Here is a 24,772-nt window from a genome sequence, read left to right on the forward strand (position 1 = left end):
GCTGACGGTAACAACAAATACTGTCTTTGTTTTTTTGGTTGTGATTTGCATTTTGTCACATTGAACATTTCTTCCCCACCCCACAGAAAACATTTGTAATGATCCAGTCCAAAATTTCACTTATCAATATTTACAGTGATTCATCATCATTGATCACACACTTTTGAATCCTTGTTACATGCAGTTATATTCTAACTCCTTGATCTTTTTTTGCTTTATCCAGTGACTCCATCCGCGAGAAGATGAAGAAGAACTACCTCTCCAACCCGACCTTCAACTATGACCAAGTCAACAGGGCGTCTCTGGCCTGTGGCCCTATGGTGAAATGGGCGATCGCTCAGGTAGAGAAGCCTCAACAATTTTAAACTGAACATTATATTTGGGTAAAGAGAGTTATCCTTTAATTATGCTATTTTGCTTCCATTCCCTCAGCTTAACTATGCTGACATGCTGAAGCGTGTGGAGCCTCTGCGTAATGAGCTGCAGAAGCTTGAGGATGACGCCACAGACAACAAGTCAAAGGCCGAAGAGGTGGAGCAGATGATCAGAGACCTGGAGTCTAGCATCGCTCGCTACAAGGAGGAGTACGCCGTCCTCATCTCAGAGGCTCAGGCCATCAAGGCCGACCTGGCTGCTGTCGAGGCCAAGGTAACTGTCCTCAGACCTCTGTCTATTTCTTCATAATTTTCTATTGAATCGTTTTTAAAGATATTAATATTGCCTGCTGTACCCGTTGCCGCCGTCATCTTTATTGTACATGTGTAACTGTATCCGTCTCTTTTAATCCAGTTTAAATTGCAACAGTTTTCTAAGCTACCACTCTCTCCTCCCAGGTGAATCGCAGCACAGCCCTGCTGAAGAGTCTGTCAGCTGAGAGGGACCGCTGGGAGAAGACCAGCGAGACCTTCAAGAACCAGATGTCCACCATCGCTGGAGACTGTCTGCTCTCTGCAGCCTTCATTACCTATGCCGGCTACTTTGAGCAACAGATGAGGCAGAATCTGTTCACTACTTGGTCTCACCACCTGCAGCAGGCCAACATTCAGGTAGTTAAACTTTCCTACTCAAGGCCGTATTTCACCATGATGCATACTAATACTCAACCCCAGGCACACATATGTTGAAGTCTTCAGTATTTTAAAGTGTTATTTCTCCCCCCAGTTCCGTACTGATATTGCGAGAACTGAGTATCTGTCCAATGCTGACGAGAGGCTCCGCTGGCAAGCTAACTCCCTCCCAGCTGATGACCTCTGCACTGAGAACGCCATCATGCTCAAGAGGTTCAACAGGTCAGTATCTTCTTCTTCTCCTGGCAATGTTTTTAGTTTGTATTACTGCTGTGAAAACACTTATCCCTTCCTTGCTGACTCATTCTATACCATTCCTCTTTTTAGGTACCCGCTTATCATTGATCCATCGGGCCAGGCCACGGAGTTCATCATGAACGAGTACAAGGAGCGCAAGATCACCAGAACCAGTTTCCTGGACGATGCCTTCCGGAAGAATCTGGAGAGTGCCCTGCGTTTCGGAAACCCGCTGTTGGTCCAGGTATGAGTAGCTACTTTACATTCTAACATTTGAAACTTACTTTCCGAAGCCCTCGGTATTATCAAAGCTTTGTCTATTGTACGTCATTATGTATGTTTGGCTCTTAGGATGTGGAAAGTTACGACCCCATCCTGAACCCAGTGCTGAACAGAGAGGTTCGCAGAACTGGAGGACGTGTGCTCATCACCCTGGGAGACCAGGACATCGATCTGTCGCCTTCCTTTGTCATCTTCCTTTCTACAAGAGACCCAACTGTGAGTAGATTCATCATCAAGTTTTAATCTATGGACGTTAAATAGTATTTAAGTATATCATACAGGAAAAAAATGGAATCATCCGTCAGTGACATGATTGAATAAGGAAGTTAATCTGTGCTTTTTGGTGTCTCTTGTGTATGCAGGTTGATTTCCCTCCAGACTTGTGTTCTCGTGTTACATTTGTCAACTTCACTGTGACACGCAGCAGCCTTCAGAGCCAGTGTCTCAATGAGGTCCTAAAGGCTGAGAGGCCTGATGTGGATGAGAAACGCTCTGACCTCCTCAAACTGCAGGGTAAGACAGAAAATGGCATTGTGCTTACATAATGACAGGGCACAGCTGAGGATGAGGAACAACGACAGTTGATACAGACTTTAGCTATGTTGGAAAGAGAGTTTAGTAAAGTCAATGACACTGTCCCTATGTCTCTTGTAGGTGAGTTCCAGCTGCGTCTGCGTCAACTGGAAAAATCCCTGCTGCAGGCTCTCAATGAGGTTAAAGGACGCATCCTTGATGACGACACCATCATCACCACGCTGGAGAACTTGAAGAAAGAGGCAGCCGAGGTCACCAGGAAGGTGGAGGAGACAGATATCGTCATGGCAGAGGTTGAGGCAGTGTCACAGCAGTACCTGTCCCTGTCCTCTGCCTGCAGCAGCATCTACTTCACCATGGAGTCTCTCAACCAGGTCTGGACACATCTTTTACCCATTCTATCTATTTTATTTCACTATAGTTTCATCTCTAAACACACTAAACACAGCCTGCTGAGTCGAAAGAACTGCCACTAACACCTGGCATCTGCATTATGTGAGAAAGGTGCACAGGCACAAATGACTGGCACTGTGTTCTTATAAACCAGCTGATAACCATTTAATAAACAAACTATTTTTTAAAAATCTTTCTCCAGATGCACTTCCTGTACCAGTACTCCCTTCACTTTTTCCTGGACACCTACCACACAGTGTTGTATGAGAACCCCAACCTCAAGGGCATCACCGACCATACACAGAGACTCGAAGTCATCACCAAAGACCTCTTCCAGGTTTGTACCACACACAATACTCTTTGGTCCGATTGAAATGGACACCATTTTCTCATGCCTGGTTAATTAATTTATTTATTAATGTATTGTCTATGTAGGTGGCGTTCAACAGAGCAGCCAGAGGTATGCTGCACCTCGATCACATCACGTTCGCCATGCTGCTGGCTAAGATCAGCCTGAAGGGAATGCCCAAGTAAGGTCCCACACATGTACCAGTACTAACTATATGAAAAATGATTCTCCGTAACACCAGACAACCTAACATTTGAATCCAACTCTTTCCAGTGAGCCCCCATACGATGTGGAGTTCCAGCACTATCTGCGCGGTAAGGAGATTGTTCTGACGGGCATGTCGTTGCCCAAGGTGAAGGGTCTGACCACTGAGCAGTGCGAGGCCATGGTCCGCCTCAGCCGCCTGCCAGCATTCAGCGACCTGGTGGACAAGGTTCAGGCTGATGAGGTGCGTATTGACATATACCGACCATGTGGTATCACACATATTGGAATAATTAAACCAAAAGCTGTAAGAAAGATCCAGCATCATTATTTCTTTTGTGTTTCAACAGCAATTCTTCATGTGGATTGAGAGTAACACGCCAGATCTGGCTGTTCCTTATCTGTGGTCAGAGGAGAAGCAGGCCAGTAAGTATACAGACTTGTCATATTTTTCTAATCATGCATGATCGTTTGTATATCAATTACTCACCTTGTGTTAGCTTAAAATTTTGAAGAGAGCTTTATTTACCGTAGAGGCATGCGAGGAAAAAAGATTCTAAGTAAATGAAAACGCATGAAAAGTGCTCGCATTGACAAGGAACTGTTTTTAACTGGTAAAGTTTTAGCAAAAATGAAAGTGGAAGTAGTGACCTTAAAACTAGATGAAGCAGACTTGGATTTGGGGTATTTGAGAAATTCCCTTAAGGCCAAGCAGATACTGATTCAAATTTCGATTGACATGCTCTAATCTGTACATCGCTCTCTGTTCAGCTCCCATTGGCCAGGCAGTGCACCAGCTGCTGCTGATTCAGGCTTTCCGCCCCGACCGTCTGCTGGCTATGTCTCACATCTTTGTCTCAAAGGTGCTCGGCGAGACCTTCATGAGCATCATTGAGCAGCCTCTCGACCTGGCTAACATTATAGATAACGAGGTAGGTTTCCATTTTTTGTCAATCATTTCTCTCTTTAGGTCTTCTTGAATCTGTCGCTGACTTTCCGTCTCTTGTGTGTTTTTAGGTGAAGCCCAGCACTCCAGTGTTGATGTGTTCTGTACCCGGTTATGATGCCAGCGGTCTGGTCCGAGATCTGGCTGCTGAGGAGAACAAACAAATCACCTCCATCTCTATTGGTAAGGAGGAAGAAGATCAAATGACATCCTCAGGTCAAAAGTTGAATGAGGATACACATGATTATATTGTTACGCTGTCCACAGGTTCGGCTGAGGGCTTCAACAAGGCAGACCGAGACATCAACACTGCGGTTAAGTCTGGCAGGTGAGTAATTGTTGTGTGTATTTTCATAGCATGCACACTTTGTTCTGGTCTACTGGTGTACTGACTGTTTCCGTCCTGTAGGTGGGTGATGTTGGAGAACGTGCACTTGGCTCCTGGATGGCTGATGCAGCTGGAGAAGAAGCTCCACTCCATGCAGCCTCATGCCAGCTTCAGGCTTTTCCTGACAATGGAGATCAACCCCAAGGTAAACAGTGTCCCTCATTAAAACAATCTATGATATTGATCATTTAGATATTAAACTAATCCTCACTTTTAGCATCATAGTTCCTTTTCCACTTTCCCTCCTCTAAGCCTCAGTACTGTGTTTCCTCGCCAGGTTCCAGTGAATCTGCTTCGTGCAGGTCGCATCTTCGTGTTTGAGCCCCCTCCTGGTGTCAAGGCCAACATGCTTAGAACATTCAGCAGCATCCCCGTGGCTCGCATGTGCAAGGTGACTTCATCTGGATTTGAAAACACAGACGTCTTGTTATTGCCCTCAATTCTCTCTGCAGACCTCTTATGTATTTCCTGCCTTTACAACTTTTCTTCGCTTGTTTCTACAGGCTCCCAATGAGCGTGCTCGTCTGTACTTCCTGCTCGCCTGGTTCCACGCAGTCATTCAGGAGCGTCTGCGCTATGCACCACTGGGCTGGTCCAAGAAATACGAGTTTGGGGAGTCTGACCTCCGCTCTGCCTGCGACACAGTGGACACTTGGCTGGACGACACTGCTAAGGTTAGACTTTATTTCTGGAAACATATGCAGTGATTTGAATGAGTCGGCATCAGAATAATTTGTTGTGTCTATAAATGTATGTCAGCAAACCATAGATCAACACAGTTCAGCTCAAATACTATTTTTATTTAATTGGCAGCATGAACATGCATCGACCTAGAATATCAGTGCATCCCTGGGAAAAATAATGTAACACCTTTGACACACTTTTCCTTTATACAAACGCATACAGGGCCGTCAAAATATTGCCCCAGACAAGATCCCCTGGGCGGCTCTGAAAACCCTGATGGCCCAGTCCATCTATGGAGGCCGTATTGACAACGAGTTCGACCAGCGTCTGCTCATCACCTTCCTCGATCGCATCTTCACCAAGAAAAGCTTTGACAGCGATTTCAAACTGGCTCTCAAAGTTGACGGGCACAAGGACATCAAGATGCCCGACGGAATTCGGTTAGTAGGGATTTTTATTTTTTATATTTAACGGTTGTTGTTTTTGTAATGACGTATCCCAGCTAAAGACTCGTTTTTTCATTTGTTGTAGCCGTGAGGAGTTCATGCACTGGGTAGAGTTGCTTCCTGACACCCAGACTCCATCTTGGCTTGGGTTGCCAAGCAACGCTGAGAAGGTCTTGCTCACCACTCAGGGTACGCCACAGCCGGTCCTCTTCGTCATCTGTTTTTGGATACTCTGTTACAGTAACTGGACCACTGATTCTCTATCCTCAATCCATCTGTTCATATTCCATGACATCACCGTGCAGACCATTAACCATCTCTCTCTCTCTAGTGTCTTACCGTTGTATTTTGACAGGGTGTCAAGACTTTTTATTTTTGCGTCTGCTTTGGGCAGAATACTGGGTTTGTGGTGGATGAAATAATTCATTAAGGGTGCTTTCTTACATTCCCACAGGTCCTTGAAATTCATGAAAGCGAGTTTGATGTGGAATAAAACCAAGGCCTTTAAAGCTATCTGAAAATAGAGATTCAAAGTTTTTATAGTATTAATTTATTTAAGGTTAATTATGGAAATTCCTTAAATGTGACGTTTCAGAAGCAAACAGACAGTCTTGTATATCATCCTACAGATTAGCTGTGTAGTCTAGCCTAGCAGTATTCGTAGCCATCCTACTGTAAAAGGTGTTCTGCCCAAAGGAAGGGTGTGTGTGTCCTCACCCTCCAGCAGCTGTATTTCACAGCCATCATGTCGCTTTGCTGAGATTTGTACCCACTCCCCACCTTCAGATTAAGATTTAAACAACCACACTCCTCCCCGTCCACTCAATCACACCCTGCCTCCCTCCTTTGTCAGATTGATTTCCACACCCTCTCCCTTTTCCACAATCCACCTCTCCGCCTCTTCTCCATCCTCACTCCTGCCCCTTTAGATTCCCTCCGACCTGCTACCCTATAGTGTTTACATTTATTTATATTACAGATCCAGTCATTGAAGAATGTGCTTAATTTATCCTCTTGGAAACTGTTATGTTACATTTAATATGAATATTGCCTGAAGCCTTGTGTCCTGCCCAGTGTTGTCCTGTTTTGTCCTATTTTCTTTGTACAAACAAACCTTTATTAACACTTCCTCAAGGTAAGATGTTGTTTCTTTGTTCCACTATTAATTTCTTCTCCCCCTACCTCCCACCATGGCCTTGTCTTCCACCTCCCTCCCTGCTCACTCGCTCCCTCCACCTGGCTGCGCAGGCATTGACATGATGGGTAAGATGCTGAAAATGCAGATGTTGGAGGATGAGGACGACCTTGCCTACGAGACGGAGATAAAGGAGCGTACTTCGTCCACATCTGATGCCCAGCCGGCCTGGATGAGGATCCTCCATACCACCGCTTGCAACTGGCTGCAGCTGGTGCCCCAATCTGTCAATCCACTCAAACGCACAGTGGAGAACATCAAGGTAATGGCAGGAAACGAGAGGAAGGTTGTTGGCAAGCGGACTTCCCGGAGACGTACCTGTAATACTATGTGCTCAACGAGAAGCTGTACAGCATCTCTGCAATTACTGTTATGTAGATCTGTTGTTTTGTTTAATTTCACCAGATGAACATGTACTTGCTTTTCTTCTGTGTTTGATTTCATGTCCTCTTTGCACAAACACCAGGACCCACTGTTCCGCTTCTTTGAGCGTGAGGTGAAGATGGGCGGCAAGATGCTGCAGGAGGTCCGCCAGGATCTGACCGATGTGGTGCAAGTGTGTGAGGGCAAGAAAAAGCAGACCAATGACCTGCGCTCACTCATTAGCGAACTGGTTAAAGGTACTTTTTCACTAATTTGTAACCATATTTCTTTTTTTCATGTTTTTACTTGCTTGAAATTAAATCAATGAACATGGCAATTTAACTGCTTTAGGGCTGCAGCTTTTATTTGTATTTGTTAGACTCATATTGCAGCTCTACATTGCGCACTTACAAAAATCCTCATTGTCTGTTTGGATCAACAAGATTTACTTTTAGAGAAAAACTGGTATAAACTTGTCTCTTCTTCCTCCCCAGGCATCCTCCCTCGCAGCTGGTGTCGCTACACAGTTCCAGCCTCCATGACTGTGATTCAGTGGGTAGCAGACTTCAGTGAGAGAATCAAACAGCTGCAGCAGATCTCCCAGGGTGCTGCCAGTGGGGGTGCAAAGGAACTGAAGGTACTGTTTGGTTAACTGTTTGTGCACAGCATCAAACAATCTATATATAAATGTCATGATAGATTCTTTAAACAGCCACTCACACAAATGTTATTTTGTCTTTTTTCTGCTGTTTCTCTTTCTGCAGAACATCCATGTGTGCCTCGGCAGCCTGTTTGTGCCGGAGGCTTACATCACTGCTACACGGCAGTATGTGGCCCAAGCTAACAGCTGGTCTCTGGAGGAGCTGTGCCTGGAGGTCACTGTCACCACCGCCCAGGGTGCTGCACTGGATGCCTGCAGCTTCGGCATCAAAGGTAATACAAGCAGGGTCGAACTATTCTTTAGCAACATGTAGCCATAGTGTGAATGTAATTACTTACAGCTAGGTACAACATTTATAATACAGGTAGGTTTTTTGACTGAAAAGTTTCGACACTGGGTTTGTTTCGTCAGTTTCTTAAAAGTATTGCTTACCAATATCGTGCTCTATATGGAGCTTTAATTCTGAGTGTAGAAAATACTAACTCAACTCTTGAAAAAGTAAATGCTGTTCCTTTATATATTGGAGATTGTTTTAAATGTTGGAACATGTCACTGTTTCTCTCAGGTCTGAAACTGCAGGGAGCTACTTGTGCCAACAACAAGCTGTCTCTGTCGACCACCATCTCCACTGAGCTGCCTCTCACTCAGCTCCGCTGGATCAAGCAAAGCAGTGCTGAGAAGAGACACATGGTATGAACAATGTTTTTACACGATATAAAAATGAGTTTTTATCAAATAATCCATGCTGAGACGATTTAGGAAAATATGTCTTACTGATGCAATCATTTTGGCTGTCTCCTGATTTATTTTTTCTTCTTTGCAGGTGACTCTTCCTGTGTACCTGAACTTCACAAGGTCTGACCTCATCTTCACCGTTGACTTTGACATCGCCACCAAGGAAGATCCTCACAGCTTCTACGAGCGTGGAGTTGCTGTCCTGTGCACCGAGTAGATGAATCATTCCTGAGGAGCAGTGTCTTGATATTAAACCACACATAATCCCTTACATTTATTGCTTATTAACCATCATTTAGAAAGTAGTTTGTAGCCTGTTGCATTCCAATATAAAAAGTAGTGAAAATTGATTGTGGAGCAGTAATTAACATGTAGCCATTGATAGTTTGTGGAAAGTGTCTTGGAAGGTAAAGAGAAAAGTTGTCAGATGGTAAATAAAGCAGAGATGAAATGTGGAAAAATGGGATGTTTTTATGAAGGAAACTGTACGTTTTTAGATTGAATAAAGTATGTTGGAATCAAATGAAATGCATTAATTACTTTATTGTTATCTGTGATGATAAATTCAATAGATACAAATGGGGAAACGGATGACCCTTATTTAAACTAAATGTCAACATGAGAATCTCAAATTTCTTTACAGAATTTACCACAATATTATTTAGCAGTAAAGGTGACAGTTTTTATTTTCTAGACCACGTTATCTCCTGACCTCAGGACAAATTAATGTACTTTAAGGTTGCAGTTGGATAAGGAAAAATATTACGTTTTCAGTGTATTACTGCCACCAACATAATATATCAAATAAACTTAGTTTTGACAAGGAAAAGTAGCTACAGCAAAGTAAGCTTCACCATTGGCAGGCTATTAAGGAAAATACAAATAAGACTGAAATTAACCGTATGTTATGAGGTTTTGTTTTTTATCTGTGGCAAAACAAATCACACTTTTAAGGATAAAGAATATTTAGTTTTTCCATTTGTGTCTATATACAACTTAAATAGCTAAAAAACAATGGTTGAAACAAGTAAATACTCGTGAAATATGTTATGTCATTCAGATACATTTTTAGAATGAAATCTTGATCAGCTTGTAAATTTCACAACATTTTATTTTAAGTGCACCAGTGGCTAAAGTTCAGTGAAGCTTTGGTTGCTGACTGCCACTCTCTAGCAGTAAATACTTTTTAAGCTTATGTGGGGGATACATTAAAGTATTTTTCACAGAAGTTATTTTTCCTTTAAGTGGTCTATGAAAGACAAACAGTATCTGTATTGTCAGTGCATAGGTTGCACTTCAGTCCATAATGGAGACTGACGTTACAATGGTAATTCTCCCAACAAAAATCACGACTGCCGAATCACAATCAGCACATTATGTGACAGATTTTAGACACTGAAAATAACTGGAAATATAAATTAACTTTTTTAAGGCATTGAATATGACTGCAGTGTGTCATTCCATGGTTAGATGGCTCTAACATGGTTCAGATGCAGAGTCCCGTTCTTCTTGTTGGTCCTCCATGTTGACAACACACTGCCTCTTTCTTTGCCTCAGCTCAACCACTTCTGTTCCAGGGAAACCCAGCTTTCTCTTGTAAAGCGACCTGAGGTCACAGGGGCAGGGGGAGCTCTCAGAGGAGAGATCTGTCGCCTGGGTCAAACTCACTTCGGCTGGGGTTACAGTTCCAGGTGTGTGAGGTGTGGAAGATCTAGTAGCATGAAAGCCTGAATCATCTAGTTGACAGTGCAAAGCTATATCCATGGTTTGGGATTGCTTTGTTGAATCATTGGCCATTTGCTCTGAAAGATCTCTACCACCATATCGGTCTCTGTGTGAGGGCAAAATGTAATTGACACACATCTCAGAGTCACTCCCACATTTCATCTGGACATCGTTGTCTGATAAAGCATCTCTCATTCTATTTTTCTCCACTTCCCTGAGGGAAACAGAAGCAGGATTATGTAGGTTAAACCTTCTGCTCCGTCCAGAGAGCCGACTGCCTCCTTCTCCACCTTTTCCCTGCTGCTTGAATCGCCTGATGGAGACACCCCCATTAATGTTTGACTCATCAGAATCCTCAGAGCTCCCATCATATGGGTCCGAAAACTGTAATCAAACATGCATTCATTTACAAACAAATAGAACAGCAGAATGGCCTTGTAGCAGATATAAATCAATTGAATAAAGATGCTTACCAAAGAGTAACAGCCATACCTTCCTTCAGGCTTGTGAGTTAATGGCAAAGTCTGCCGAAAAGTCACAGTCTCTGGTGTACTGTTCACGCACCCCTGCGCAACAAGGAAGTCAGTGTTTTTTGCATTGACAAGACAGTATTTTATTTTCAAAATCAAGAAAAGGCAATGCTTTTTGGAGCCCATTCCATTTCTGTAAAAGTAACTCAATTAAAAGGCATGGAGATATATTGTGGAAATTATCCTAGAATTTGGGAACTTGGCTTAATATATTTTAAAGCCTTTTAAGACATATACATATATTATAGTTATGTTGACATTGTCACTTATCCATGGGTGCTTGTTGGGAAGTAAAGTATTACCATAGTGCTGGCGTCTGACCATCTTCGACTGATCTCCGAGTCAGAATCACTGCTGGACACTGTACACATCTCCTGATAAAAAAAAACAAACAGGTTACTCAAGTCTTCATTTATGTCAATCTAAGACAGCAGTAAAAAATGATGGGATGTTTTAGTTTAACTACTGAAAAAGAGGCCAGAGCACTCTCAAAATGGTGATAGCTAACTTGTACCATGTATTTAACGGCAAGCTGGTCCATGTTGTTGGGCACATGTATATCCATTTGATCTAATGGGGGAAAAATGTGAAATTGTAGAGCAATATTGCGTTCAACCACATTCAAAGGTCCCCAAAAGTAAATAGTTCATATTTCATTGTTTTAGAAAAATACATTAAAAAAAACATCCTCATCATGCAATGCCATATCATGTTCAAGAAAGTAAAAACAATACGGAATGAATAACGTGAGCATGCACTTCATATTGCAAAATATACCTTAAGTATGGTAAATGTTAATTCTGCAAAAGAAGAAAGAATATTACCTGAAAGTGAGAGTTGATATGCCATCACAGGGCGCTTGTACTTCTTTGACCACGATAGATTTAAACACTTAAAATATGTCTTAGTTATTTGTAACCAGCTAACAATATGGTTGATTAATTAACCAGCAGAGTAGCACGTGCCTTTGATATGACGCAGCCAAGTCTAGCAGTCTCAAAGAATTGACACCGGTCTAAAAAGCCACTTAGTTAGCTCATTACAAGACTTGACCAAAATAATACTTCCGGTGATTTATTCCTCTCCAAATTAAAACTCAGATTACCTTGCTGTTGTAAAACAGACAGAAAATGCCGATATAATAGCCTTTAAATGTGTCCCTGTTGTTACCCACCCTTTCAGTCTGTTTTATATATTTGGTTTGAAACAATACATAGATCTAAAGAGTTTCCTAAACCAAAAGTCCACATTGGTTTGGTTTAACAATTTACCACCAATGTCAAATATTTAATTTAAAGTATGTATAGTGTTGCAGAACAATTTAACTCTAACTAATTACAAAGCTGTGGAAACTTCTTGTTATCAAACGCAGTCTGCACTCCTCCACCAGTTCCCTGCTGAACCGTTGGGGGGAACGGGAGAGTCGGAATGCCCCGCTCCCCTCTGTGCGTAAGATCCGGCCTGGGGGAAAGAGATGAATGTTAAATTCAAAGATGGCGGCGGAGGGAGGAGGGAAGGAGATGAACGAAATTAAAACTCAGTTCACAACTCGGGAAGGCGTCTACAAGCTCCTCACTCACTCCGAATACAGCCGTCCCAACAGGGTGCCTTTCAACTCGCAGGGCTCGAACCCCGTCAAGGTCTCCTTCGTGAACGTCAACGACCAGTCGGGAAACGGCGACAGGATCTGTTTCAATGTGGGCCGTGAGCTCTACTTCTACATCTACAAAGGCGTCAGAAAGGTAGCGTGTCAACCCGGGATACTGCATGTTGAAAAGCTTAATTTCTGGCCTAGCTTTTGCTGACGGTCGGTCTTGTGTGGGGTGTTTTAAATAACTCTGACAGGTGCTTGACTTTCAAATTAGCTGGCAGCTAGTTAGCTTGAAGCTAATCTGAAGCTAGCCAACGTAATTTAGCTAACGTTAGCAGCCGCTACTCCCGAGGCCAAGGGCTACATTGCGTCCACAGTCCGGCACTCTGTTTAAGTTTTAGTTGGACGGTATTATGAGTTGGATTTGATAATTTGGGTAAAGTGGAGCTTTTGATTTAAGTTATCAGGGTTATCATTGCTGGTATAGTTTGTGGTGACAGTGACAGTTCTTTCGTTGACACCCATAACACCTGTCGACGACTTTTGACATATGTCAACAAATCAAAAATAATGTCGATTCAGTTTCAGGACAGTCATTTAGCTAGCAGGCTAATGGCTGCAGTCAGCCTTTGACTAATGCCACTCAGCTTTTACCTGGGATGTGTCTCATGAAACTTAGCTGACTTGCTCTGCTTATAGGGGAATGCTAACGTTAGCCACTCAATGTAGTTGTTATTGTTGAGGGTACAGTGTGGCAGTAATCTGTATTTGCTATAGATAAACGTCTCTGAAGGCTCTGTATGGTGATGGTTGGCCCTGACATATACGGTTAGTTGTTAAACCGAAGGTGGAGGACGAGTGGAAATCACACAATTGTTCACTTTCCAGTATTTTAACTTATTATTATTATTATTAGTATATTATAATATTAACAGTCTGAAATCTGTACTGTATTTACTCTATAACCACACATCAAGTAGTTTCAGCTAACAGCTGACTTGACATCACACATTTACAGGAATCAGCTGACTTCTAACTTGAAGCAATGTGTCATGGCCTTTTTAAATTATTCACACAATAACATGTGCTTGTCATGTGTGTCATTATCTCACTGTAAATCAGCATTTGACTGGCTGAATGCTGGTTAAATTGTAAGGCAGCTTATAAGGTTATGTTCTTCCCTGCAATGTATCCATTACCTTCAAAGTATTCCTTAGTACTGTTGACATGGCATGTTCATGTACCCTTTTAGCTGATAATGTGAATAATCAAAACACTGTCGAAAAGCATTGGCCTTTTTTAGTTGAGAGAGAAACACTCAATGTCACATACATCAGTAATGGGGCATGGTGACTCAGTGGTTTCTCTACAAATGTTCCATTCTTCCACGTAGTGTACAATGTAAATCATTAACAAATAAAACTGGTTTTGTGCAGTATATGCCAAAGGTGTCTTGTTCATTGCAGTAGAATAATGTTTCCCTGATGTCAATAACAAAGTGTACATCATTCAGTGTGATGACATCCTCCAACTACTGAGAACAGTTTCTCAGGGACCAAAAAAAAGTTTAGATTGACCCTAAAAATTGGGTGAGTTCAGATGTCATTTATCTTAAACGTGGTTGAAGGAACCTTTTATTTAGGAGAATGTAATCAAATTAACCAAGTTAAAATAATTTACCTTGTCCCTTCAGCTCCTTTTTAAATCATGTTTTCTGTGTTTGAGATGGAGCACAGGAAGAAAAAATATAAATGCAAACTTTGCTCCAATGGTATGTTTTGTTTGACAACAATAGCCTTTGTCATGCACTAAAGCCCATGGACTCATCTGAGATAGTTTTTAAAATGAACTGCTCCCACTTCATGGCATGCATGCTTTCTTTCTTTATAGGCTGCTGACCTGAGCAAGCCCATAGACAAGCGCATCTACAAGGGAACGCAGCCTACCTGTCATGACTTCAACCACCTCACAGCCACAGCAGAGAGTGTTTCCTTGCTGGTGGGTTTCTCAGCAGGACAGGTACAACTCATTGACCCCATCAAGAAGGAAACAAGCAAGCTCTTCAATGAAGAGGTAAGCATCTGATGGACAGAGGTTACATTATTGAGAGTTCTGGGTTACATTTTTCCCTAAAAACATAAAAAAAGTGTCCTTGTAGTGCACTCTACTCTTCCTATGAAGATCTATCTTTGTGAATGACAAAAACTATAATGTGTTCAAACGATTTCCCAAAGCTTTATGTACTTATGGTTACTTTTTCCATTTTCTGTGCCATACACATTTTAAACAGGAAGTTGTGAGACAACAGCAGGCTTTTTATGTACATTACAGTTGGATTAAAAGTGCCTTTAAAATACTTCTGCAAAACAATGCTGTTGCTAAGGTTAAATGTGAAGCACTTAAAGTGTTTTATTTTCCCTTTAACCTTTTGAGCAGGAAGACTGTTGCCCTAAAACCAGTTAATCCGGAGCATGTCAACATTTAATTTATTGCTGAAGTGTGCTGACATTATTTTCCTCCTCTCCCCTTCTCCCTTCTCTTTTCTCCCTGTCTGCCTCTCAAACTCAACCATCACTCCCTCCCGTCAGAGACTAATAGACAAGACCAGGGTAACATGCGTGAAGTGGGTGCCAGGCTCTGAGAGCCTCTTTCTGGTCTCTCATGCCAGTGGGAATATGTATCTGTACAATGTGGAGCATACTTGTGGCACCACGGCACCACACTATCAGGTGCTTAAACAGGGAGAGAACTACTCTGTACACACATGTAAGAGTAAATCCACACGGAACCCTCTCCTCAAATGGACAGTGGGGGAGGGGGCTTTGAATGAGTTTGCCTTTTCTCCAGATGGGAAGTTCCTAGCATGTGTTAGCCAAGACGGCTTCCTACGAGTCTTCAACTTTGATGCGGTGGAGCTTCATGGCACCATGAAGAGCTACTTTGGTGGCTTGTTGTGCGTGTGCTGGAGCCCTGATGGAAAGTACATCGTTGCAGGTGGAGAAGACGATTTAGTGACTGTGTGGTCGTTTTTGGACTGCAGAGTCATCGCCCGAGGTCATGGGCACAAGTCGTGGGTCAGTGTGGTGGCGTTTGACCATTACACCACCAGCGTGGAAGAGAGTGACCCGATGGAGTTCAGTGGCAGCGATGAGGACTTCCAGGATCAGATGATCCACTTCGGACGAGACCGGGCCAACAGTACGCAGTCTCGACTCTCCAAGCGCAACTCGACAGACAGCCGGCCTGTTAGCGTCACGTACCGGTTTGGCTCAGTGGGCCAGGACACTCAGCTGTGCCTATGGGACCTCACTGAGGACATCCTTTTCCCCCATCTTCCACTCTCACGGACACGGACACACACTAACGTGATGAATGCTACCAGCCCCCCTGTGGGTGCTACAATAATCACTAACGCCTCTAGTAACACTACTAATGGAAACAACAGTGGTGCCAATACTCCTGGCATAAACTCCCTCTCTGCTACATTACCACGCTCCAATAGCCTACCCCATTCAGCCGGCACCACCACCACCACAACAACAACAACAACAACAACAACAACAACAACAAACAACACCAATAAAGCCAGCAGTGGTGGTGGCATCGGCAGTGGTATAATGGACAGTGCCATTGCTACTGGTGTGAGTAAGTTTGCCACTCTGTCACTCCATGATCGGAAGGAACGCCACCACGAGAAGGACCACAAACGCAACCACAGCATGGGCCACATCAGCAGCAAGAGCAGCGACAAGCTTAACTTGCTGACAAAAACCAAAACAGACCCTGCAAAGACTCTGGGCACTCTGCTGTGCCCACGCATGGAGGAAGTGCCCCTCCTCGAGCCCCTCATCTGTAAAAAGATAGCACACGAGAGACTGACTGTACTCATATTTTTAGAGGACTGTTTAGTGACTGCTTGTCAGGAAGGATTTATTTGCACATGGGCGAGGCCAGGCAAAGTGGTAAGTTCTTTTTAATTTAGGACATGTGGGGGGAAAAGTGTCTTAAATCATGGGCTGTAATTAAAATAATCAAGACAAAAAAATACATTTTCTGATAAGCTTAAAGTAAAAGTATGAACATTTGGAAATACCATTTTTATATTTTATAGTCAGATTTTCACACTCTGCTGGCAGGCAAGTAACATATCATTTTTTACAAATGTAAATCTGCTTTCCGATTTAAAAACCTATTGCGTTTCAAATATAACCAATGCTATGGAAATATTAGTCTGGTTATATAATGCATTCTGATAAGGAGGATTTCCTGTGTAGACCTGTGAGGGGACTTTAATCCATATGAAGTGTGTTCATTGGTTCATCATAATCATCGCACAATGCAAAGCAGCATAGCCAAGAAGTCATCTGCATACACTCTGGCATTTCAGCTTAATGCAAATGGCTCTGTATGCGCCTAAAGAATCTCTGCAGTGCCTCACATGCTTACAGCTTAATATGTGTATACACCATGGTATACTTCCCTCTTGTCTGTGTTTTGAGAGACCTTGCCAGAAAAAGGCACATCTGGATCTGGAACGTACGCACGGCTAGTTTGTCCATTTAAACTATTTCTACAACAGGCACCATGACATGTCATCAAATCTCGAAACGATAATGCTAGAGTCCTGTGGAAATTGAACAAATTGGTTATAAAAGTATGATAGTTAACGGTTTGGCAAGATTGCCCTGTGTAAAATACAAAGGACAACAATTCCCTTGAAGGTCAGATCAAGAAGAAAATCATCTGTTCATTTAAATAAGAAGTGCCTTGCTCAAGCAAACCTGTCAAAGACATTGTTAGTTTTACACTGTATACTCTGTGTCCACTTTGACTGTTTCAGTTACATGCAGGGGACTGGGATAGAGGATAATCGTTGTTGAGCTATTTGTTGCTTGATTTTTGCTTCAGTATGTGAACTTTCCCAATGCAAATCTCCTTGTTTTCCTTTTTCCAGGGTTTATTGTCATCCCAAAACCAAGCCAGCTCTCCCAGTGGAACAGTAGTATAGCCACAATATTTCTGCTGCTAAAGAACCCTGCAACCCAGAGTCTGATGCTGCTCTTCACCCTGCAAGCATTGCAAGTTTTCCTTTTCTTTTAAAGCCCTTCCCTTCCCCACTCCCCTGATTTTGTTAATGGCTTTTCTATTTTTTGGTTTTGGTTTATCACCCACTTGACCTAGTGGAGGAATGAAGCAAGAAAAAGTGTGATGCAATTGTGGACTTTATGCGCTAATGTACTATTGTTTTCTAGAGTTTTAACACATTTTAGATTTTTAAAAATCTTTCTTTCATGTCAGATCTCATCAGACTGTCCCCTCTTGAAATAAAGCGTGGCTCTGAGAGATGCAAACTAGATAGTTATGGCTTAAGATTAAAGTGATAGTTCTTTAAATTTTCATATAACCATGCATTGTAGCCCAATCCCAACTCAGGGTTACAAGAATATGAATTTGGGATGAACTATCTTTTTACGACCAAGTGCGGGAGCATCTGAAAAGGTTGCATCCATTCACATTGATCCATCCCTTCTGTCTTAGTAGAATCTTCCCATCATGGACTTTGCACTGATTTTTATTATGTTGTTGTTTGTTTTTATAACTACTCTAATGGAACAAAAGAAAAGGGTTGAGGACTGCCTTGTCGCACTCGGCGTTAACATCTTCAGTCTTGAAATCTGAACCTATAAAGTTGGATGCTGCAATCATAGTCTTTTAAAGAAAACCAATTGTTTGCACTTAAATTAGTTTAGAAGAAGATGGCTTTACACTTTTGGGTGTGCTCACAGATGGCTAATAACAATAGGTGAAGAAAAATGATTTAAAACAAACTATTAAAACCTTTATCTATGGAACATTTATTTTAATATTATTTCAGATTCAAATCTGCTCTGTATCATAATGTGTATATTGTAATTAATGATTTGTTGGGGGCCTAAGCAAACTACCATTACTCCAGTGGAAGTTTTGTCATTGATAGTTATATTTCTAAAGCCTAAAGTATACATATTAATAATATTAAAATAATCTTGAATACATCGTTTTCTGTTCCTTTTTTGTTCAACCACACATGCTCTGTTTACTAAACAAAGTGCCAAAGCGGCTGTCGGGTCTGGAAGTCTACGAAGCTGAGAAAACGAGTGAATCTCCAAAAGACTTGAGGCCTCGTTCACAAAATATCACTGTGAAGGAAACATTGAGCTGTATATCCTCAGATTGTGTTTTTTTAAAAGATATGTATCAAAAGCCACGTGAATCATGGAAGAAAAGGAACTTCACCCAAGGATTCTTTCCTTTGACACTCCTGCAGTATTCATGTACTTTATGATAACCACTTATTGATAAGTGTTGATAGATGTTAACAACCTAACTCTAGGCAGAAAAGCTGTGAAGCAGATATATTTTTGAAGTTAATAGCATTTTACATTTCCCACTTTATTATATATATATATATATAAAGATTCTTACTTTTCTCTTAACTTTTTTCTTAACCTTTTTTTGGTTAGGAGATTGAGTTGTTAACTAAGACAATTAAGTATATGGTTTAATGACGACAAACAAAGGACAGCACACTTCTTTACTCTGGTTATACATCACAATAAGCCACATTAACTGCAGACTGAGTCCCAGTCCTTTGTAATGAGCTCACAGCTCTAAATAACATTTTAGCCACACTGCTTCAGTGAAGGTACTGGCTGAGCTACATTCTAAACAAACATTTAAAAAAGTCAGGACTTTTTAAAGTCCGTACAAAACACAGATGTTTTCACATACATAGTCGATGCTAAGGGAAAATCATTCGTTTTCAGTTGTTCCAAGTCTGCTTTGTTTCCCACAGCAGGCTTTTTATGTACATTACAGTTTGATTAAAAGTGCCTTTAAAATACTTCTGCAAAACAATGCTGTTGCTAAGGTTAAATGTGAAGCACTTAAAGTGTTTTATTTTCCCTTTAACCTTTTGAGCAGGAAGACTGTCGCCCTAAAACCAGTTAATCCGGAGCAGTTTATTCACAGCTATTAAGAAAGAGACGAAGTATACAGTGCCTCTAAAAAAGGTATTCAACCCTATTTATTGCTCTACCACTTTGAATCACAGCTGATTAATAAGTCAGTGTGTAGTATTTGATCTATCAGAGAATCTGGTTATAAGGCGTATGTTATACATTTTTTACCAGGGACTTAACGAACAAGCTGTTGGATCTTTAAGTTTTTGTGTCGTCATACCATAACTACATACAGCTGACCTCAACTTATTATTAAAATGTGATATTTTGGATGTTTTACATTAAAGATGACAAATGCTTTCACATATTTTTCAGTTTGTTGTAGAAAAGTTTACATATCTAAAGATTTTTCTAGTAAAAATTGGTGATTAAAATGTGTAACATTTTTCAAACGGCAATCGGTCCATGTTTTTTCAAATTGTTTAGCTTGTGTAATAATATCATGAAAGATGAAAAACAAATGTAAACACTTGTAAACAGTTCGGGTAACACTGAGGTCATAACGAAACACTAATGACCTCTCATATTGTTTGTGAAGATATCACACTGAACTTATTACAGTGGGGTTTGAATGCTTTAATGTTGCAGTCCTAGCCGTCAAAGTCTTGGCAGTCTTTGTTGCATTGTTTTGTGAAACATGTTTCTTTACAGATTTCAACATCAGGCCTGTCCAAACATTGTCCTCTCAATGATGTGTTTGACAGTACCGGTCTATCCGGTTTAAAGAGGCAAATTTGAATAAAACGTTGGAATTGTTTTTGGCCCCTCAGAAGCCTCCGTGTTTCCTATCCAGAGGTGGAATGCAGTAGGTCTTGAAAGCTGCACGATGCGACTCGTCCCTGGGCTGAGAAGAAAGGAAATTTAGCGTGAATGTCAAATAAAACTGAAAGCATGTAAGAAGCCTGATAGCTGTGCAGCTCTCCTGTGTTTACCTTGGCCAACCTCGTCTGGCACTTTTTCGATGGGATGGTTGGCAGTGTGCCTCTGCGGGTGACGGTAAACGCAGGCAGAGTGGAGACAGGGAAGGAGATCTGTGGTCCTGGTACCACCATGTTGAGCTTGGGCAGCTCTGCAGGGTAATGAGGGATGTTCCGTCGGATGAGAGGGTCTGCTACATGCTTCAAGTTGTGCTGGAGAGTGTCGAAGCATCACATGAAAACAAAGCAGTTGTATTCATATTTCTGACAATTTAGTTTAAATGAGGTGGGACAAATGCATCATTTTTTATTAGCTGGTACATTTTGAATATGGTCTTTTGGTTTTTACAAAAGTAGAGGAAAATACATCCAAATACACATTTTGGTGTATATTTTAATTCAGTTTTTGCCATTTGCTTCTGTAGATATGTCCTTACTTCATCAAAAGTTAGCATTATGTAATGCACCATTTGTATATTTAAAAGTAATATTAATAATTGAAAATAATTGCCTTAATGTTAGTAATTAATTGGGAAAGTTTGTGGTGTTGACCAAAAAAGGAAACGTGTGAACCTGTTTTTATACCATGTTTAGATTTGTGTTCTGGAAATGTAGAAAAATGACGTTGTCTCTTTAAACTCTGACTTACGCTTATTAAAGGGGTTTGCCTTGTGTGTCTTCCCCTCAGCTGTTTGCCAAGTCTGGTTGGACGCCAGATGTGATCTAAGGAATTATACGTCCCACTACTGTCTAGTCCATCCATAGTCCCAGAAACTCTGTGAAGCGTCTCAGCTTTCTTCTCTGCCAGTCTGGGTAAAGAAATAGAGCAACGAAGACTTATATTACAAGTGTCAGGACGTGGAAATGCTGTCATCTTAATGTGATTTATTACGCTGCAAGGTGAAGAATTCATTCTAATTTGCATGGTTTACCTAGTTTCCCTAAAGTATGTGTGCCGCAGGGCTGTTTCTGCAGTGATGCGTTCATCAGAGTCATAGGCGAGCATCTGATAGAGCAGTGACAGAGCTGGAGCCGGACAGTTAGGGATTAACCGTGAGATACCGCTGCCTTTTTTAGGGGGGAAGTTGAAATGCATAGTTCGAGACCTGCCAGAAATTAAGAAAGCATTATTAGCCTTTGTTTACTAAGCAAATCAATATGTGTGTCTGCACTGTAACAAAGACACACACCCTTCAAACTACATATTTGAAGAGCAACACCTACTGCTTTAACTTCTGGAAGATGCTTTCATCAGGTGTTCCCAACACGTCATGGATCTTGGCAACCTGGTCCAACTCATTGGTTCCAGGGAAAAGAGGATTCAAGCTGAAACACACAAGTAGCTGACTGTCAGAACATAACTATTTAAAGAGCATTTCTTTGAATTGTGTGTATGCAAGTGGCTGCAGACCAATCTAATTGAATGTGAACAACTAAAAGTTGTCACAATGTCATGTGTTTAATTGTATGAGTGTTGCTAATCTGTCTCATTGACTGTTGTCTTATTTAGGTATTAGAGAAATTCCCTTCCTCTGCAGTGATACCTCATGATCTCAAAGAAGACACAACCAGCACTCCACATGTCCATCTTTAAGCCGTAGTAGCCGTCGGTGAGGAGGCACTCTGGGGCTCTGTACCAGCGTGTGGAGATGTACTCGGTATGCGGGGGCTTGGAGTACACGCTGCGACATGAGCCAAAGTCGCCAAGCTTCAGACCATTTTGCTGCAATTGCACAAAGCATTTTGTATGACACAAAAATCGATAAGCACTGCTATTTTTATGTAAAGCAAACTATTATGAACTGTATCTCACTTTGATGAGAATGTTTTCTGGCTTCACATCTCTGTGGAAGATCCCACAGCTTGAAAAAAAAGGAAGATGGGAGAAACAATTTCAAATGAGTTAATATTGTGTTTTCATTTTTCCCTTTACATGAACTGAAGCTTTTTCATAACTACCTGTGTATATGTTCAAGTGACTTGCAAAGCTGGTACATGTAATACTTTACTGTATTGTCAGGCAGTGGTGTTTTTCTCCCTGTGAAGAATGAACAACAGATATGAGCCAGTAATCCATCCATAGTTTACAGAAATACTAAGGTTCATCTTCAAGTTCCCACTTACTGATTTTCTATATGCTCATACTTGCAGACGTACCTTGTATTAACTCATAGATGTTCATCTCCATCAGCTCACAAATCAAAGACACAGTCCCAGTTTCTTTGTCACTGAGAAACAGCATTAGATTATTATGACATGCAGCATGAAACTAGCGTGAGGCAATACACTTAGCCTACTTCACAATCTACACCACTTAGTATACTCACAAAATCAGTTCATGTAGCTGGATGATATTTGCATGCGGGCTCAGTCTCTTCATTGCCTGGACTTCCCGCAGGTTGTTGGCCTGCTCCAGACTTGATGACAGTGAAGATATGGTATTTGCATATTTAATCTGACAGGTGTATACATACAGTATATTGCTGTTATTTGTGTAGAAAAATGACATATCTGCTGTGTATGGGCATTGTAACACCTAACAAGAAAAGAACGGATTTTAAGGGCACAGTTCATGTTAACATCCAATGCACTGACAACTCACATTTCAAGCAGAGACGTCTATTGTTACCTCATACTACAAGTTCAAAGGCGGATAAGCTGACATCTAAAAGAATACTTAAGGCGAAGGGGTTGTCAAGCTGATGACTCCAGTTACAGTGTCTACACACAACAGGGTATTGTTAAAGGACACCTTTCTGTTGCAGAATACATACCTGTTAATTGTCTGCTTCATGGTTTTACATGCGTAGAACTTCCCATCTCGCAGGCACTGCGTTTTCAACACCTCAGAAAATGTACCCTCCCCGATTTTCTTGATTGTTTTGTAGCCTTCAAGACAATACAAATAAGAATAGAGGCTAATCAAGAAAGAAAAAAAGTCTTTATATGTATTAAATTCATGAGAGAAAAAGGGTTTCTTTAATCTTCTGTAGTTTGACTTGATTGATTAATTCTCTATAAATTTCACTGAAATTATTTCAGCTGAATATTCAATGAAGGCTCATTCAGACAAAATAGTATTCAGATATATTCCTTAAGTAAAAGTAGCAGTAAAGTGTCTCTGTTACAACTAAAAGTACTGCATTCAAAAATAATTCTCAGGTACAGCTACAGTATTATTGGTATTAACATGTACTTAAAGGACAAAAGGTGAGAGTATAAAGCAGCATAAATGGATAGATCTACAAGTACCTGAACATTTGTATTCAGTTACAGCTAAACAATACGCAACTTGCAACAACAACAAATCGTGCACCTCAGTAATCATAGTATGATATACCCAAATTGAATACAGCTATATTCAAACAAAGCCATAACATCTGATTCTGATGTTCAGTTGAAGATAACAGTTCTACTGACTTTTTTCCCCTAAATAAATTAAAAATCAGAATAATTAATGTCGTTAAGTAGATTGTCCCTCAAACAAGCTAACTAAACGCTAACAATTGCAACCACAACTGAAGGAATTCAGCCATTGACCTTTGACCATTGAAAGGTGAGGTCAGGTCTGTAAAACATATTCGATAGTGGTCAACATTTAAGGAAACATTTACTGAAACAAAACAAAAAACTAAGCGTAAAACAGCAACACGGGGACTCTGAGAAGAGGACCCTTAACGACCTCCTGTCAGACCTGTCATCACGCTGCTCAGCCTTTAGGTTATTTCACTACTTACAATGCATTCCTTTGTGTCTAATCCGCCGCATGTAAGTTGATTATCTATAACATGTGTATCCGGACCGAACATGTCACCTTGGTGGTTGAAAATTGTATTTTTCTTGCTCATCTAGGTGACAAAAGGACACAAAACGCGCATTGGGGGTGTTAGCCTAGCCCCGCTAGCAAGCCCTGTTAGCTGACCGTCGCCTTGGTAACGGAGCACGCCTTCGCCCTCCACTCTGACCTGAGGAGGAAACTGGAAACTGTTTGACTGTTTCTAGCCGTACCGTTTATAATATCCAGAGTTACAGAAACAAGTCAACACAATATATCCTGCCGAGCATGACAAAGAATACCAGTCAAGCTTTGTCTCGCTTCAGGCCCACATTTTTTAAAAACACGGTGTTTATTTATCAACCTAATTCACCTCCTCACCTTTTTTCCAGAGATGGTTGGTGAACGTAACCCCGTGTATCTTCTGATTAGGCTGCGGGTTATTGTTCTTCAAGTCGACCACATTTCCCCAATCGATGTTAGGTGGTGTTCTGCATGCATTTCGAAGGCTTGCCCTGTTTTTCAGGCCAATAAGCCAGTTTGAGTAGTGCATCATTAGAAGTGCACTTTTATTGCTAAAAAGCCTACCATTAGTTTTGTAATATCCAGTCCCTGCAAGAGCATCACAGTTCGACTGCATTCATGTCAAAGCATAACGTTACCAGGCACCAGTGCATCCCGTACAAATCAATGCATTCTATTCTCTCTCGTCTACTGTGTGTGGGGGGAAAGGCGTGGACCGACCTATT

At 41.4% G+C, this 24,772-nt stretch overlaps 3 protein-coding genes and 1 long non-coding RNA gene across 6 annotated transcripts in view; 2 read left to right on the forward strand and 2 right to left on the reverse strand.

Moving 5' to 3' along the window:
- dync1h1 (dynein, cytoplasmic 1, heavy chain 1) overlaps positions 1 to 9,012 on the forward strand; it is a 29,575-nt gene extending 20,563 nt beyond the window's left edge. Inside the window, exons 53-78 of the mRNA XM_063908523.1 lie at positions 224 to 341; positions 433 to 648; positions 834 to 1,046; positions 1,162 to 1,289; positions 1,395 to 1,548; positions 1,656 to 1,802; positions 1,949 to 2,099; positions 2,241 to 2,494; positions 2,716 to 2,850; positions 2,949 to 3,043; positions 3,136 to 3,310; positions 3,417 to 3,492; positions 3,838 to 3,998; positions 4,084 to 4,195; positions 4,280 to 4,340; positions 4,422 to 4,545; positions 4,678 to 4,791; positions 4,904 to 5,074; positions 5,307 to 5,524; positions 5,616 to 5,719; positions 6,779 to 6,987; positions 7,192 to 7,345; positions 7,583 to 7,725; positions 7,853 to 8,021; positions 8,315 to 8,439; positions 8,573 to 9,012. Coding sequence (XP_063764593.1) covers positions 224 to 341; positions 433 to 648; positions 834 to 1,046; positions 1,162 to 1,289; positions 1,395 to 1,548; positions 1,656 to 1,802; positions 1,949 to 2,099; positions 2,241 to 2,494; positions 2,716 to 2,850; positions 2,949 to 3,043; positions 3,136 to 3,310; positions 3,417 to 3,492; positions 3,838 to 3,998; positions 4,084 to 4,195; positions 4,280 to 4,340; positions 4,422 to 4,545; positions 4,678 to 4,791; positions 4,904 to 5,074; positions 5,307 to 5,524; positions 5,616 to 5,719; positions 6,779 to 6,987; positions 7,192 to 7,345; positions 7,583 to 7,725; positions 7,853 to 8,021; positions 8,315 to 8,439; positions 8,573 to 8,701 — 3,856 coding nt within the window. The 3' untranslated portion in view covers positions 8,702 to 9,012. The remainder of the gene's footprint in view (positions 1 to 223; positions 342 to 432; positions 649 to 833; positions 1,047 to 1,161; positions 1,290 to 1,394; positions 1,549 to 1,655; positions 1,803 to 1,948; positions 2,100 to 2,240; positions 2,495 to 2,715; positions 2,851 to 2,948; positions 3,044 to 3,135; positions 3,311 to 3,416; positions 3,493 to 3,837; positions 3,999 to 4,083; positions 4,196 to 4,279; positions 4,341 to 4,421; positions 4,546 to 4,677; positions 4,792 to 4,903; positions 5,075 to 5,306; positions 5,525 to 5,615; positions 5,720 to 6,778; positions 6,988 to 7,191; positions 7,346 to 7,582; positions 7,726 to 7,852; positions 8,022 to 8,314; positions 8,440 to 8,572) is intronic.
- An 883-nt stretch (positions 9,013 to 9,895) lies between these two features.
- Positions 9,896 to 12,193, reverse strand: LOC134881295 (uncharacterized). The gene is made up of 5 exons (XR_010168031.1): positions 11,564 to 12,193; positions 11,254 to 11,309; positions 11,042 to 11,113; positions 10,683 to 10,775; positions 9,896 to 10,593 (listed from the first exon to the last, which is right to left on the reverse strand). It is a non-coding gene; the product is annotated as an uncharacterized LOC134881295 (long non-coding RNA).
- On the forward strand, positions 12,121 to 18,363 carry wdr20a (WD repeat domain 20a). The gene is made up of 4 exons (XM_063908519.1): positions 12,121 to 12,481; positions 14,221 to 14,403; positions 14,919 to 16,292; positions 17,285 to 18,363. The coding sequence occupies exons 1-4, from the start codon at positions 12,218 to 12,220 to the stop codon at positions 17,336 to 17,338; spliced, it is 1,875 nt and encodes a 624-aa protein (XP_063764589.1). The 5' UTR covers positions 12,121 to 12,217; the 3' UTR covers positions 17,339 to 18,363.
- A 527-nt stretch (positions 18,364 to 18,890) lies between these two features.
- Positions 18,891 to 24,756, reverse strand: LOC134881294 (MAPK/MAK/MRK overlapping kinase-like). Of its 3 annotated transcripts, none has more exons than XM_063908521.1 (12): positions 23,986 to 24,237; positions 23,023 to 23,137; positions 22,576 to 22,665; positions 22,406 to 22,476; positions 22,208 to 22,286; positions 22,062 to 22,110; positions 21,793 to 21,971; positions 21,473 to 21,574; positions 21,181 to 21,354; positions 20,898 to 21,057; positions 20,264 to 20,461; positions 18,891 to 20,175 (listed from the first exon to the last, which is right to left on the reverse strand). In XM_063908521.1, the coding sequence occupies exons 1-12, from the start codon at positions 24,014 to 24,016 to the stop codon at positions 20,098 to 20,100; spliced, it is 1,326 nt and encodes a 441-aa protein (XP_063764591.1). In that variant the 5' UTR covers positions 24,017 to 24,237; the 3' UTR covers positions 18,891 to 20,097. The 3 variants fall into 3 exon arrangements, with proteins under 3 accessions (XP_063764591.1, XP_063764590.1, XP_063764592.1); XM_063908520.1 differs by lacking the exon at positions 23,986 to 24,237 and adding an exon at positions 24,405 to 24,756 and having other exon boundaries at positions 18,892 to 20,175; XM_063908522.1 differs by lacking the exon at positions 23,986 to 24,237 and having other exon boundaries at positions 18,892 to 20,175; positions 22,576 to 22,703; positions 23,023 to 23,096.
- Between the last annotated feature and the right edge of the window lie 16 nt (positions 24,757 to 24,772).

The sequence above is a fragment of the Eleginops maclovinus genome, chromosome 19, assembly GCF_036324505.1.
Source record: "Eleginops maclovinus isolate JMC-PN-2008 ecotype Puerto Natales chromosome 19, JC_Emac_rtc_rv5, whole genome shotgun sequence".
NCBI classification, from domain to species: Eukaryota; Metazoa; Chordata; class Actinopteri; order Perciformes; family Eleginopidae; genus Eleginops; species Eleginops maclovinus.

Excerpts from the sequence above, each read along its gene's own strand:
- wdr20a (XM_063908519.1), top strand. The coding sequence starts at position 12,218 with ATGTTAAATTCAAAGATGGCGGCGGAGGGAGGAGGGAAGGAGATGAAC. Across the intron at positions 12,482-14,220 it reads TCTACAAAGGCGTCAGAAAG|GCTGCTGACCTGAGCAAGCC; the intron begins GTAGCGTGTCAA and ends CTTTCTTTATAG. Across the intron at positions 16,293-17,284 it reads GGGCGAGGCCAGGCAAAGTG|GGTTTATTGTCATCCCAAAA; the intron begins GTAAGTTCTTTT and ends TCCTTTTTCCAG.
- LOC134881294 (XM_063908520.1), bottom strand. The coding sequence starts at position 24,663 with ATGCAGTCGAACTGTGATGCTCTTGCAGGGACTGGATATTACAAAACT. Across the intron at positions 23,138-24,404 it reads CAACCATCTCTGGAAAAAAG|GCTACAAAACAATCAAGAAA; the intron begins GTGAGGAGGTGA and ends ATTGTCTTGAAG. Across the intron at positions 21,972-22,061 it reads CAGAAAACATTCTCATCAAA|CAAAATGGTCTGAAGCTTGG; the intron begins GTGAGATACAGT and ends GTGCAATTGCAG.